This window comes from Amblyomma maculatum, chromosome 8 (genome assembly GCF_055883805.1).
Source record: "Amblyomma maculatum isolate TAMU_Amacu chromosome 8, ASM5588380v1, whole genome shotgun sequence".
Lineage (NCBI taxonomy): Eukaryota > Metazoa > Arthropoda > Arachnida > Ixodida > Ixodidae > Amblyomma > Amblyomma maculatum.
Genome location: NC_139351.1, coordinates 64,240,416 through 64,256,366, shown reverse-complemented (window position 1 = coordinate 64,256,366; position 15,951 = coordinate 64,240,416). Strand labels below are relative to the sequence as shown.

At 45.0% G+C, this 15,951-nt stretch overlaps 1 protein-coding gene across 8 annotated transcripts in view; it reads left to right on the top strand.

Annotated features, from left to right (window-relative positions):
- Positions 1-9,880, top strand: part of heph (polypyrimidine tract-binding protein 1 heph) — a 134,686-nt gene extending 124,806 nt beyond the window's left edge. For all 8 annotated transcript variants that reach the window (XM_084576346.1, XM_084576341.1, XM_084576343.1 and 5 more), the window contains 5 exons: positions 4,280-4,372; positions 4,722-4,938; positions 5,441-5,518; positions 6,653-6,716; positions 6,805-9,880. In XM_084576346.1, coding sequence (XP_084432472.1) covers positions 4,280-4,372; positions 4,722-4,938; positions 5,441-5,518; positions 6,653-6,716; positions 6,805-6,873 — 521 coding nt within the window. In that variant the 3' untranslated portion in view covers positions 6,874-9,880. The remainder of the gene's footprint in view (positions 1-4,279; positions 4,373-4,721; positions 4,939-5,440; positions 5,519-6,652; positions 6,717-6,804) is intronic.
- The last annotated feature ends 6,071 nt before the right edge of the window (positions 9,881-15,951 follow it).

Here is a 15,951-nt window from a genome sequence, read left to right as displayed (position 1 = left end):
CATTATGGAGGAGCTTGCGGCAAAGTGCAACAAATAGTGTCTGTGAGATATAATGGGCACAATTAAGCTAGTCCTGAAGAGCGTAAGACTTGGTTAATAATAACAATAATTGGTTCACAGGCAAGCTGCAGTATCTGTCACACTGGTTCTGTGGACACCTGAACCACGCCATAAGGGAAGGGAGGAAGGTGGGAATGAAAGCAGAAAGGGGTGCCGTAGTGGAGGGCTCCGGAGTAATTTCGGCCACCTTAGGATCTTTAACGTCCACTGACATCGCACAGCACACGGACGCCACTTCGTTTCGCCTCCATCGAAATGGAGCCGCCGCCGGTCGGGGTCAAATCCAGGTACTCCGCCACAGTAGTCGTGCGTCTTACCACTGCACCACCACGGTGGTGCCGACTTGGTTTTGAGCATAACTGAAAATTAGAGCAAAGGCGGGATGGAGAGAAAGGAATTAGCCTCATATGATGCTCTTATGGGTCCAAGATTTAGTGAGAGCAGCGTCAGTGCGTTTCTAAGTTGTCGTAAGTGCCTCCAGTATTCCTGCTCTTTGCCTTGCTGTGGTGATGCGGTGGTTAGGGTGCTCGACTACTCTGCCCAAGAATGCGGGATCGAATCCTGGCCGCAGCAGCCGCTCTTAGATGGAGGTGAAAAACAAGGTACCTGTATGCTGTGCGATGTCGGTACGAGGTGGTCGAAATTTCCGGAGCCCTCCACTACGGCGTCTCTCATAGCCTGAGTCGTTTTGCGACATTAAACCCCAAAAACCAAACCTATTCCTGCTATTAAGCGCAGCAATATGAAGGGTGGTGTTCACCTGGCAATTTGGGTTTTGCTATTATGGATTCTTGCAGGATATTCTGGCACTAGGTGTACAGATGGTTTGCCCATGTGTGCTGTTTTCGAATATGCACATGGAGCATAACAAGGTTAATGAGGTTAGGTTGGTAACTCTGTATGTGCTTTCAAGGACCTGCTAGGGTTTGAATATGTCTAGGTGGGATGTAGCGCAGGGGCTTGATCAACAATGGCTGCTTTTGTGCAAACATGACGGCTCTAATTCGGTCTTTTCTGTCGGCAGCAGAGCGGAAAGCATTCGATTAATGAATTCTTGAAGCTGAAAGCTGTGTGAAACAAGGATGGCTGAAGAGCCAAGCATTGAAGTGACAGGATAGCACCTCTTCTTTCATTTCTGTGTTTCGTTGTCATCCTTGTTTCATCTGTGCTGCCTAATAAATGGCCTGCCAAGACCGCAGAATTGCAGTATAAGATAATAGTGCTACTTGTAATTCTCTGCGTTGCATTTTTCGTCTCTGGCCTGCTGCTTTTATTACCTTGTCCTCTCAAATCGGCAGAGATGGTGTTGAGCATTCCCGTGGAAGTGCAAAGGCCTAGATAGCAGTAGGCTCAAGGTCTTTTGCAAGCCTTTCTTATGGAAACATTCTAGTGTGAAGCAAATTTAGAAGGGGGTAGTTATTTTCTTTGCTACCTGTTTATTTAACGCCTTTACTGAGTGTAACCTCACGGTGACAGTTTTAGTTGGTCATACGCAGTCATGCTATGTTTGACTGACGAACTGGCTCATTTTTGCAAATGTACGCACTCGGTAGCATCCTGATGACGTGTATGGTATGGGCACATTGCGAGTTGTGTTGACAGCGTGACAGCACTTTAGCCATCTGCTTTGGATGAAATACAGTGTTGCCACTGCACTGTATGATGCGGTAGTCTAAGAAATGCAATAGCTCTGTCCTTCACTGGGACCAGGAAATGTGTTCAGAGGCTGGTGGCAAATGTGTGAATTGTGCAAAACAAATTCTTTCGATCATTCGCCCAAAGTGTAACTCTTCAGAATGGGCAACAATAACCAAGCTGTATTTCTTCCGTATTCTTGGGATTGTGTGTGAGTTGAGGTCAAGAACTCAAATTCTTGCAGGGTAGTGATGCGTGATGGAGTATCTATTACTCACTTGCTTTACCTAAAGCATTTAGTATGGGCTAGTTTAGTTAGTGCGTGGATTGAGCAAATTCAAAACTGTGCGAAGAAGATAGGACGAGAAGAGACATGAGAAGGAACTTATGCACATACCGCAGACTTTCAAACTAATTTATTTCGTAAGTCTGCACTTACATGCTCTTGAGCAGCCCCTGTAATAAGAAGCTCTAGTTTGACTAATGGCTATTCTACAGGGGAGAAAGTCGATAATTTGTTTGCAAATTGTGAAGGGTTTTGGGGAAAAGTGGGTGGTTTAGGGCCACGCATGAATTCAGGCGTTCTGAGAATGGAAAAAAACTGTATGAACAAGTCTAAGGCATACTGGTCTGCGTTTCAGAACCCTCAGAATGGTGCTTATGCAAGCTTGCTGCATGCGGTCATCGTAATATCTGTTTGTAACATGGGGATCACTGGAACATGCTCCCATTTGATTTAACACATTGTGATGCAAAAGCAGGCGTAGCGAACATGATTGCTCTATGGGGAAATAGTTTGTGGTCACATTTGTTCTATGCACAAGTGCAGTAAATGCGAGTGATTTATGCTTGGGAGGAAAAAGAATGTTCACCGAGCATGTGAAGGATTTTTAGTCTTCTCAGTCCAGGGCTACCACGGAATGTGTTGCCTAGGAGCTTGGACTGTCTAGTGTGTAATTTTTACCCTGTGAATGTGCCATACTTTAATTTTTTTTTTTGTACGGCTCGTTAAGGTCATGGATGAGATGTCTGCATGTGTAGCACTTCCAACTTAATTTATTTCAAGAAATCTTGATGAATTTATTTTCCATGTCCGCACTTTGTCATTCCATATGGGTCGGTCTTAAGTGTGACTATCTTGTTACAATGTGTTGCAAGGACATGGCGTGCCTTCAAGACTGTTGAAGGGATGAAAAGATATTTACTGAAGCTAGAAAAAGTGCACGAATGATTGGTATTCCATTGCTCCTCGGGGCATCCTCAGCAAAAAATATAAAGTAGCTTCACTAATGCTGAAGTTATTGGCTATCATAAACAATGCTTCTCCCCTTCATTCTCAACTTCACACTCTGACGCGCACAAAAAAAAAAAAAAGAAAAAAGGCCACAGCTGTTCCCGTGTCCTGCCCAAGCTACTCAGGTGCACTCAGTGATGGCCTTTGAGGGGCAGTTTCTTTTTAAATTTTCGTAAATCTCGGGTCGCCTGAAATTTGACTCTAGTGCTCGCTGGGACAGCCTCCACAGATTTGTGGCATTAGAATATGACTGTCGAAATCATTTCAGGGTCTCTAATGAATGCTTTGAGGGTGGGTCAGATGCAAAGGTATAACGGCAGTAGCGGGTGGGTGGGAGGAAGTGCCAGACGCAGAACATCCCCTCCTGTCATTTTGTGGCTTGCACCCTCGGGGCTTATTTTCGCTGGCCATTTCAGACAGCATTGTTTGGTGCTTATGTCCGATTCAGGTGCAGGGGATTGCGGGTAAGAAAAATAGCAGCAGTGAATTTCGACACCGGGTTTCTTGCACTAGTTTAGTATTTTATTTTTATGCTGGTCAGTTCTAACTAGTCTTTGCGGTCTTGCTGTGTCTTTAGCTGGTGTCTAGCAGTTGCCGTGGGCTCTTGTAAAGGACACGGACATAGCTGTTTCCTGAGTGCATGTTTTCTGGAGTGTGGTAACTTCAGCTTTAAATGCTAATTTTGTGGGGAGTAGTCCGCAAGTTCTGGAAAGTTTTTAATAAGGTTACCAGAAAAACTGCCTGTTAATGGCTACTTTGACTTTCTACTACTTTATAAAGGGTAAATGAACCCTTTCTGCCTTTCGCTGCACTCTCTTTGCAGTGTCTAATGTTTTGGAGTTTTGCACCCACATATCAGTTTTTGTGTTCACATTTTATTTAGTGCTGACGTGGAGAGACGAATAGTGATTACTCTCTTTATGGGCTAGGTCTTCTAGGTTCAACTATTTGCAAGTTTTGGCCATGGGCAACTCAATTATGCAACTTTTAAGTCGAATCAAATTGTTGGAGTTAAATTGTTAATTTCAGTCACCTTAAGAATTACAGGTTCTAGAGAGTTGCATTAACATTTTCTAAAAGGTGGCGCTAGTCCCGGACATCCAGTCCGTGTAGCAGTTCCTTCCTGTTCAAAAGGAAGCTTTATGGAAGAGCCTAGCCTATCCCTGTGTTTGGTTGCACTGTTGCATCCGTCACTGGTCGGTTACCTGTTTGTGAGCAGAAGACACGAAATCAGATATCAGATGCCTTATGGTGTGTGTGCCTGCCTGCTTCCCTCTTCCACCCTACCAGGTGTGTATGGCGACGTGATCAGGGTCAAGATCCTCTTCAACAAGAAGGACAGTGCACTCATCCAGATGGCCGAGCCTCAGCAGGCACAGCTGGGTTAGTCTTTGCACTTCTCGTGGTTTTTGGGGTGTACGGACTCTTATCTTTTTTTGTTTTGTTTTGTTTAACCCTCGGCAATGGTCACAATAGGGGTGTGGGGTAGACCACATTGCTGAAATCAGTTCCAGTGTGAACAAACCATAAATTTTGCTGGGTCTCGCTATTGAAATGGGATGCTCGAGTGTAAGTGGTAACGGAGTGTGTGACCGTTTCATGGCGTTGAACTCTACCAGTAGCTCGTAGTTAGGGAGGCCTTTTTTTTTTTTTCTGCATCATATTTTAAGTTGATGAGATGCTTTCTGAAGCTGTTCCCTCCTCCTCCTCTTATGCGTGGTGTTGTGTGCAGCCATGAGCCACCTGGACAAGATCAAGGTGTACGGAAAGCCCGTGCGGGTGACGCCGTCCAAGCATCACATAGTGCAGCTGCCCAAGGACGGACAGCCAGATGCTGGCCTTACCAAGGACTACATCAACTCGCCGCTGCACCGCTTCAAGAAGCCTGGCTCCAAGAACTACCAGAACATCTACCCACCCTCTGCCACCCTTCATCTCTCCAACATCCCGTGAGGAGTAGCCGTATATATATGTGTATATATATTGCATGATAACAGTGCTTGTGTGGGCAGGCAGTTTAGAGGTGGAGGCTGGGCAAAAGTGGATTATCTGTGTGTGTAAGTAAAAGCAGGCAGTTGTGGATGGAAGCATGGTTGCCCCAAAAGAGATGGTGCCGTACACGAGCACTCACAAAAACGGGAGACTTAAAGTTCAGGAGCACCTCTAGGAGAGTTTCTGCGGGAGCGTTCAGTGCACAGAACGAAAATGCGCATTGTTGCACACAGCAGTGTTTCTCTCTTTCTCTGACCTCTGCCTGGTCAAGGTGGCCAGCATGCACCTAGCTGTGCAGTGGCCCAGCTGGTAAACTGTAGGGCACCTGTAGAGGTCGCAGAGTTGTCCTTTTTTGGAAAGAAAAGGCAGGTGATGGCTGATGGTAAAACTAGTATTAAATTGCTTGCGTGATCTAGCAGACATTGGTAGCATGACCTTACGTTCTTCTCTCCCATGCAGGCCTGCTGTGTCTGAAGAACAGATTCGAGAGGCATTCACACAAACGGGCGGCACCGTGGTGGCGTTCAAGTTCTTTCCGTGAGTCCTCGTTACTTTCTGAAAGTGCGCTCGAAGACTACGACGTGGCAGAAGTGTGTGCTCTTGTAGTATTCACCTGTCCTCCTCCTTCACTGTCGAAAACTGTGCTGTGCCTTTGTTTTGAAAAACTTGGCTGTTGTGTTGCACTGCAGTTTCGGTGGAACAGTTCAGGCCATGTGTTCTGCCTCAGCAGTCACCTAGAGCTTTTCAAGTTGCGAGCTGTGTTGAGGTGGTTGCTGGGGTGCTGCAGGAACATGTGGAAATGCCATAACGCTGTCTGCAATAGGATCTTAATGATACAAACGCAGTTGATGCGAATTTTGGTATGATCGGAATCCGTGAAATCCCCTGGCTGGAATGCACTTTGTGCAGTATGCAGAACTTTGCATGTTCCGGACTTTTCCTTGCCACACTGGATTACACAAGTGCGAATTCCGCTGTACACACGAAGAGCAGTCGACAACAGCACATCATTGGCTACACACTCACTAGTCGGCTGTATCCACTGGAAGCAGTTGGCAACGACACATGGCCAACACATTATATCAAGCCAGTCATGCTTTACTAACACGAGTAGTGAGCTGTATCCTGCAACCCAAAATTAAACCCCTCAGCCGTAAACAGCTGTGCGTGGATGTGTTTTTCACGTGTATTGAACTCCCGTTCAGTCGAACATTGGATGTATTGAACTGTGCACCATGGCCCTGCAAGGGCGCTTCCCACCACCACCACTACAGAGAAGCTCGTCTGTTGAGAGTAGCCTTCGTGGCTATACTTAAGAAGTTTAAGAAGTTTCAGATTTCTTCAAATGCTTCCTTGGGCTAATCCGATAAAACTCTAGAATGAAGTGGTGCCCCCAGTTGCTGGCATTGACAGAGTTTTGTTATGCTGTTCTTAAGCCGTGACAGATCCCCTTTCATCTGCTACTACCTGTCATGTCACACTAGCGGAACCACAACATGGTAACTGGTCAACACCATTAGTTGCAGACCCTCCTGCGAGGCACATTTGCTACTTTGTTCTGGAGTTGCATCCGACTGTATGGGTGGCCATATTTTCTGCCTCAGGAGCAGCAGCGCAGCTTTCGTTTACCGTGGACGCATTGCAGAGCTGTTTTTGTGCTTCCTTTTTCAGGAAAGACAGAAAGATGGCACTCATCCAGATGGGCTCCGTCGAAGAAGCCGTCACTGCCCTCATTGTGAGTTCGATTGCGCTTCTGGGGTGCCGTTTGCTGTAGTGCCAAGCTTCCCCACTAACAGTGACCTCCTTTATTCTCAAAATTTCAGAAAATGCACAACTACCAGCTGAGCGACTCCAATCACCTGCGGGTCTCCTTCTCCAAGTCGACAATCTGAGCCGGTGCTGCAGCCTCTCCTCCCCCTGACGCCCCTCCAGTGGTGGGGAGGGCGGAGTGCCGCCACTGCTGACTGATCGGGCGAGGAAGAGGCCAACGCTGCCGCTGAGAAAGGAGAGCAGCAGCCACAAAATGGGACCCGGAAATGAGAAACATGTGACGCAATGGAGAAGGGTGCAGCAGCAGACATTGCCAGGGCAGGAGCGGAGGCACTGTCTCGTTTTAGAATGGACCACGGTGTACGCGCATCATTCCCACAGGCCTGCGCTGGTCGTGACGACGCCGCACAGGGCATCAGTTGGGATGCCAGATGCGGCAGGGTAAAAAAATCTGCAGGGGAAGGGGGTGTCGTTCTTGTTTGATTTCCATCCGATGGACAAAAGGGTTTAAGGCAGCCTCGTTTGTCTCATACTTAGCCCAGCTCTAAGGGGCGCGTTGGGCTGTTGTGACTGTGTGCTAGAAGGGGGGGGATTTGTGTTTCGCGTGGAATGGAACTCCGTTTCCACTGCCTTTTGTTTCATTTTCTTCCTCCGCATCATTGATACATTTGCCCATTGTTGCTTCTCCAGGAAGGGATGGGGAGGTCTGCGGCGGGTCTGCAGACCTCCCATATTTTAGGCTTTTTTTTTTTGGCGTGACATTTTTAATCTGAAAGTAAAGTAATGGACATGAAGGAACCATACACATTGGCGAAGAATCGCAATCGCCTCTCCACACGATTGCAGTCTCCCATGGCCCCCTTGTCTCCATTTCCGATTTTCTCTCGCTCCCTCTTCATACTCGATTCAGCATGGGGTCGTACTGGTCATCAAAGATTCGCACTTCAAAGAAGCAGCCAGCAAGACAAGTTTGTCTGAAGCCCTGTTTTCAATATACTCTTCACTTTTCAAAAAGTTCCCAATGTGTCATGTTTTCCCGTGGCCCACCATCACTCTTTGTTCACCTGTCACTAGAAATGATGCGGGAAATCATATCTGTCTGAACCTGGTAGGTTCGATGGCTTTTGGCGAGTGCATATGGTGTACAAGATTGCGGATGCAACCGCGATTGAGCGGGCCTGGCACCAGTAACACTTTGGTTGGGACCTTGTTATCAGGTTGTTATATGTGGGCTGCTTATTATTGTCAAGGATAAGATGAAGCACTAATTTCTGCTGCTCTTTCGATTCTGCCTCGTCGGCAGCAGTCGCAGTTGTCACTCAAGATCGTCCCTGAACATGGCTGGACCAGTTTCCGAACTGTAGCGCATTGGGTGGAGGAGCAGAGAGAGCAGTCCTCCTTGACCTATTTTTGTACTGTGCTGTTTGCCTGCACCTCTCCTGTTCCTGCGAAACCATCAAGAGCGCAGATCTTCGGGGATGTTGAGGGATAACTTCAGTGTGGGGACCGTTGGGAGGTACACCTTTTTGTTTTTCCGCGAACAACTCTGGCGCATTGCGCAAGCTGTGTTGTTTGCGGAGCAGCAGTGAATGCGGCGAATTTTTCTTTTTCCTTTTTGTTCTCGAGGCTGGTTCTTATAAATTTTTCCCCCTTACCTGCTTCTACCAATATGTGTGGTGCACTGTTCTTAGTCTTTGACACCTTCTTGTTAATATCTTTTTTCTTTTTCATTCTTGCGCAGTGCAGAAAAAAAAGCCGTTGCTGTTGCAGTGTGATGTGCTGCGCCATTTCTTCGTTTCGTTGCCTTGGCTCGTTTGCCAGGCTTTTGTTACTATGTACCGATAGTCTGCCGTGAGGCATGTCAGTCTGCATAACCAAGGTAATGGGACCTTCAGTGCTTCTTGTTCGGGTTCTCAGCTTGCTTGTAATCTCTATTAAGTTCCTTATTCACTCCATTCTCTCTTTTTCCCTAATTCGCTGCTCACTTCGGGCCATTTGGGAAGGTCTTGGCTGCTCTGTGAAAACGCTAATCCGTGTTGTTGCAGCGGTGACTGCTGCTGGTTTCTTTGTCTCTTGTTCGCTGGGCCTTCCTTCATTATTTGTCCTTTGACTTTTTCTTTTTCTTGCTTTTCTTCTTGACCGGTGGGCAGTGGACGCCTCACTACAGCTCACTGCCCTTCCATTTCTCCCTGCTGTGTTTTTGTGTGTCCTGGTTTTTGTTCTCCTGGGGACCAATTCAAAGGCCTCATGTTCACTTCAGCTTCGGCCAGTTCCTTGCTTTTCTCTTCCTCCCCCTCCCCTTTGCTCCCTAGGCTCGTTTTTCATCCAATTGAAGTTTCCCTGTTTTTGAATTCCCAGCCAGCTCTTCCCGCTTTCATTTTCCGCTCATTCTGTGCCCCGTGTGATTCACGCTCAGAACTCAGTGGGACTTCACAGAGCAAAAACTGTCTCACGCAGTGCAAGTGGTCAGAAACCCAGTCGTCGGCCAGCCCTACATTTGGAAGTTCTGTCTCTCTGTTAGAAAAGCTGTCGCTTGTTCCATTTCCTCGGCCTTGCAGGAAAAACGGTCTCTTATCGCTCACCTTGCGGGGTGCTCTGCGTCCAACCCCACCATCCTCCACAGTTCAATACATGCAAGAGCAACGTCTTTGCAGCTTCGAAACACAGTCTTCTAGCATTCCAGGATTTTATTTATTTTTACTTTTTTTTTTTGTTTCTCCACTAAGCAACACACTTCTCACGCTGTTCTTTTGGGCCACTTCTTACGACTTGGATGTGCATTTTCTTGTGGCAGTTTTTTTTTTCTTTTTCTCATGTATACTTCTCAATTATATATTTTTTTCTGTTCTCTAGTATCTTTGGTGGTTGTGTTTGCATATTATCTGCCTGTTTGTTTGCACAACTTCACCTCCCCCATGGCGAACTGTGGCCCCAGGCAGATCTGACTTGAACAAAAGTAACATCCTCAAATCATCAGTCTTTCTTCCCCCTTGTGTATTTTCTTTTATCATTTTGTTTTTGGCCATTTGGCATCATTGCCTCCTGCTTTTCAGAAATTTTTGGGAGGATCCATGTGTTTTTTTTACCGAAGTATTTTGGTGAATAAAAAGTGTTGATTCCATCTTTTAAGATGCTTTTTGCAGAGCTTTTATTTTTTTCGTACTAAGATACTTATGATTCGATTCAGCTTTTTTTTTTTTTTTTTTTTTTTTTTTTTTTTTTTTTTTTTTTTGCTGACAACTTTATTCTTTGGTGTATTGATTTGTAACTGACTGCAGGACTGGATCATGTCAGATTTTGTTGTAAAGCCTGTGGGCCTAGACTGTGGTGTGTCGCACGAGGGGAAACTAATGCACTGGTTACAAGCTACCAAGCTCACTTAACCACTGGTACATGCATACAAAGACACACTGTTTGTAGGGAAGCCTTTTGCTGAGCACCACCAACTCGGATCTCAGCGTTGCAAGTTGCTTATTGTGTACATATAAATTCTTGATCGTAGGGGGAAAAAAAAAAAAACTTGTTTCGAACGCGCATGTTTTTATTGGCTAAATTATTATTGCTTGGCCGTGGGGGAGGGGGGGGGGGGGGGGGTGAGGCATAGCCGCTGAAGGTATGTGTGGATTTGTACATTTTTGTCGCTCCTTCTCTTGGATGAGGAAAACACTGTCTGGTGCTCACAACCTGTTGGTTAAAGGTGGAATTGGATTTGTGACGCGTATTTGGTAGACATTCTTTTTTCCCTCCATTTACTACGCAGTTGTATGCAGTAGTGTGATTGTTTTCAGATTGGGGTTAGTGAATAATGCTGCTATGAAGTCGTGTAAGAGATCCGCTATATGGTTATCGGGTGTGCATGTAATGTACCTTCACTCCGGTACTTTGCGTGCTTCACAGGCCACCCTATTTCTCGATTTTATTGACTCCTTTCAGTGTCCCTTAATATAGTGTGTAGTCACCTACCTGCAAGCTCAAGACAAAGCGGGACTTATTGGGTACCTTGGAACGCTTACTGGTTGCAAATGGAGTGCATTCACTAAAGGCATTGAGAAAGAAGGAATGCCTGGCCCTAGGGAAAAGTCTGAAGACGCTCGAGACACTCTAGTGCAGAATGTCCATCAAATCAGCGGAGGCGTTCTAGTGCTGACGACGACTCCTCATCCCTGTCTGGTGCGAGGTTGCGTGTTACAGCACCAACGAGCTTTGGGACAAGCGCACATCAAAACATGTGATACATCAAGTAGTGTAGAATCGGTAAAAGCTACGAACAAGAGCGCTATTTTGGTGGCGGGAGCTCTCCCGACGCCCCTGCTCCATTTCCTGGTGGGAGAGTTTTTTCGAGGAGGAGTGCGCATTGAGCACATACCTGGCTGCTTTCCAGAAAAACATTTCTATATACGTGCAAATGTCGTTACACAGGGTGTCCGTTCAATGCTGATTTCTACTCTGCGATGGCGAGTAGAAATCTTGGCTTGGCTTATGGGTACAAAGATGTGTTGCCCGATGGGACTCTGAAGTTATAATTTGACAAAGAGAATTTTACATAGCCAGCACACCTATAAAGAACCTGTAGTTGGGTACAGCTCTAGAAATAACTGGCAAATGTACTTTGAAAAACAATGCCATTTAGTCGCCTTTATCTAGCACCTGCTCGCCCAGTATTGCAGGTGTGAGCTAATGATTGGTCTACTCTACTTTCCGGAGGGCATACTTAGAAGCATGTTTGTCAATTCTTTCTCGTGCAGTATCAACTATAAAGGCATTTTGAAACTTGCACTGAAGACCGGTGTCCTATTCCGAGAACTCTGTGCATTGCGATCTTGCTGTGCCTTTCAAAACATGTTCCCTAATTTCAAGGTGGAATTTTTTCAACTTCTTGTGGATGCTTTGCTCCCTGTTTGGCACACGTGGTCCTGTATCAGATATCACGCCACTATGCTCGGGACGGTACATCTTGACGAGTGTCTTTGCACTAGTACATATCACACAGCACGCAAGGAACGAACAACTACTCTGAAATCCCCTGCCCACATTATTGAGTGGCCCTCGTGCCATCAATGAGCACTGTTATACAGGCATCACCACTGTACCGTATACACCAGCGCGTGAGACGCAAGTCTATTTTTTATTGACAGTTTCTATAGCATCTATAGACGTCGGACAAGTAAAACTTGCTGCTAGCTGTGGTCGTGTTGCTTTTGTGCATTATTCCTGAGCTTAGTGGCAAAGTCTCACCTTTGAAGCCACTCTTAACTGTAGCGGGCTTTGGTGTGTTTTGCAGATTAGGTTGTGTACTTCCAGCAGCTTGCGGTTCTCGTCCTGATTTGCTCGTGTGTGACCACCATTTTTCTGGTCTAGTTGTGGTCGTTCCAGGGTTCCGTAACTTATGGAACGATGGCCTATTTCTGTTGCTCTTGTTCAATGACTGGTCTTCACTTGGGGGCCAGTGGGATTGCGATAGCTGAAAGCGGTCTGTAATATATGTCAGCAGCAAGTGCTTTTAATCGGTCTCGGCGGAATGTTTACTGTTACCTTTTTGCCTGAATTCGGCGCTCATTATCTTGCTTTTCTCAACCAACCTAATGTCAACTTGAGGGCCACATGTCTATTCATGTAAAAAGTAAAATACTGAAGAACCAGGCAAGTTCTGGCTTCAAACAGGGCTTGCTCTTTTGACCACATGTAGTTTATGTAGCTATGAAAAAAAAAAAAAACGTAACTCAAAGTCTGAGCATTCTGAAGAAAATTTAAGGTAGGTTCCACAGTGATCATAGGCAGGGGCCCAAACTGCACTTATGGTATGGGTGTTTAATTTGTGGGAAGTTTTTCTGCGGTTATGTCATTCCATATACATTTTTTCCATAGCAATGCACATTCTGCACGATTGCTTCAATTTATTTTGTATGTGTGTTCACGCACACTCCAAATGACAATGTAACAACGGAGAACAGTACATACTGCTGGAAACTTATCTTGATGCAGGGTAACCCTGTTCATCGAAAAGTCTATAGACTACAGAGGTGTGCACAAGGGACACCTCTACGTTGGTTTCTTTTCGGGGGTCCTTGCACTAGTGTTTATGTGGAGGAATCAAAGTACATGCAAAATCCAAAATAGGATGCCTTTAAACCTTTTTTCCCACACCTGTTGTCACCCTATGTACTTCTTCCTCTCCTGTTGTTCTCTTTTTCTTTGGAATGCATTTTCCTTTTGTCGCCACATGCAGCATTGTTTCTTGGGCAATCTCGCTGCGCTGGATGTCTGAAAACGCTTTCTGGGGACCCTGTTCTTTGCCTTGTTCTGTCCGAGCAACACGAAAGCAGCTCAGCTATTCATTGATCATTTTTAAGCTCTTCAAGCAAGGACCTGTGAATCCTTTGCAAAATTAAACTGTATGTATGTTTGCAAGCGTAATCGACATCCACAGCCAATGTTGGTGGCACTTTACTGCTGTAATGCTGCCGTTTCTCAATATCTTTCAATTTTTTTTTCGCCCAAAATATTGCTACCGTTGCTATGAGTGTTATTGGCTGTAGCTTTTGTTCTAGGGCAAATTTTGCCTCATCTTGGATCATCGTTTAATGAAACTGACCCAGGACAAGCACATTTCGTGTTACTCGGGTTGGCGTTGCTTTTTTTTTTTTTCCGCACTTTACTGGATATAATGTTTTCACTTTTCAGTTTTATTCCTTGCTGCTATTTTTCACCGCATTCTTCCTGTGCCATTCGCAACTACATGTGTCCTGTGCGTTTCGCTGCTACTACTATTGTACCACTGCTATTGGGGTGTTAAAACGAGCCTATATATGTGTGTACATATACTATCCCTTTCTGCACTGTATTACTCCTTTTTGCTATGTATCTGTCTTTTTATTCTGTGGTGGGTTACATTAAACGAGAAAGAAGTCTTGTATTCTCGAAACTCTCTCCTCTGTCTCCTTTTCTCGTTACTTTTCTCTCATGCTTGCTCCTTGCACTCTCGGATGCCACCTGTCCACAAGTATTCTGGCCAGTCTGCTTTCGGCTTTCACGTATACTTTTCAGAAAAAAATTGCTAGATGATTATCTGAAATGAGGCCAATTTGAGTGCCAGCCTGTTTGCCTTACCATATTTTACTGTGCTTTTACTGGCACAGGAGAGGTAACCGGCAGAACTGGGCCAATGCACTTCTTAACTCTGTGCACAGCAAATACTACCTGGATCTATATGTAGGTCACCTTACCTGTAAGAAAAATCTAGGTCAATACACCCGTGCTCCATTTGGGCTCATTGGTTGGACGTGACCAAGGATCATTGTGCATGTTGACATTGCTTAGACCTATTTGTTCCTTTTAATGTTAAGTCCGTGGCTAATTAGTCATTACTTTCATCAAAAGGTCACACACAGCCTGGTGCTTATCTTCTACAGCTTATTTCTAACCTATTCATAAAAAGTTGCAGATGATGCAGCGAGCTATTGCTACCTACTATACAAAACAACATAAAATGGCAGTAAGGGAACACACCAGTTTAGCAATAAGTCATTACTTTCATTAAAAGGTCACACACAGCCTGGTGCTTATCTTCTACAGCTTATTTCTAACCTATTCATAAAAAGTTGCAGATGATGCAGCGAGCTATTGCTACCTACTGTACAAAACATAAAATGGCAGTAAGGGAACACACCAGTTTAGCTTATCGTAGCAGAACTTAACGGTAGGAAATCTGCAGGCAGAGCTTCATGAGGTTTGGAGAGCAGGTATTGATGCATTGGGTAGTAGTGTGGGATGTGGCAAGGTGTGTTAAGGGTGGGTCATGGAGTCAGTGGTCAGTGATGGCAGTGGTTAAAGCGAGATGACAAATTTGAGATCAATAGGACAGCCCTTCTCTAAAGTGGATGCAGTTGGGCTGCTGAGGACATCGTAGCCGCAGAATTGCAAGATTTTGTAGCCGTGAAAATTGTGTTATACATATAACCTATTCTGTGCATTCAGTTCCACACAATCTTGGATGGTTTTCTCCAGATACTTGTACCAGGTTTAAAAAAGCTGCCCACTTGGTCTCTGCATTCATACAGTTCTGTTTAGTATGTGGAGGTAATAGGAATACCTGAAGCATTCCATTTGGATGTTCAGTTATCGCTCAATATGGGAACACCTGTGTGCATTAAGTTCAGTAGCATCTCAAAGTGAGCCAGCACAACATATTGTAAAAGCTTTGATATACTCTTTCTTCACTTGTAGTGATTCCCGTTCTTGAGGCAGTGAATTGAAATGACACGGCAAGGATTACATCGCTGTATTTTCATCCCTCACGTGACCTAGACGTCACAGCCATCGCTTGGCTGTTGAAACCGAAACAGATGAGAAAAGAAATAAATTATTCAGCAGTCGTAGGCGAATATGACATGATCTGCGTACAGTAATGTCCTAGGCACTACAAATGATAAAACATAAACCCAATAATTAGGTATCTATAGTCTAAGGGCTGCAGAGTACTAGTGTGATCGTTATCTCACTGATAACATTTTTATGGAGGAGGGTGGGGATCTTTTATACCAAATTTATGGCACACTCCTGCTGCTTGCAGTGGTGCTTGTTCATTAATCTAAGGTGTTATATATTTTATTTTATGTATTGTTGATCAAATATTCTTACAGAAGTCAGCTCATCACCAAACATATTGACACAAGCCCAAAGTGAAATGCAAAGTCAATACTGGTAGGAAACAACTGCATTATGAGGCTAATCACTGTTTGTATAGTGCGATAATGTGCAACTCCTTGTCAAACAAATCGCTGGCTGGCTTCTGATCATGTATATATGAAACTGGTTGGATATCCCAGTCGAGTCTTGCATTTGGTTAAGTACACAGTTGGAAGTTATGCAATTGGAATTCGGTGACCTTTGACATTTTTGACAGGAGACTGAACTTGGCTCTTCGGTTCGAACCTAGCAAAGTCCTTTAGTGATCCATTTGGGAGTATTATTAAACCCTAGGCAGTTAAAATGGCAGAATCAATGAGTGCCCACGTTTTGCCCGATTCCATATAGACAACCAATTGGATGCAAAAACTTCTGCCTCAGATGTCATTTCGTGTGCCTTCATTCTTGTAAGCTATTTGGAACCATTCCTGTGTGTAGCCATAATTGGCTTCCAATTGGAAACTTGCTTGTTCTGTTTAAAACCAATTTATAGCACTTATTTGCATTAGGCAGGA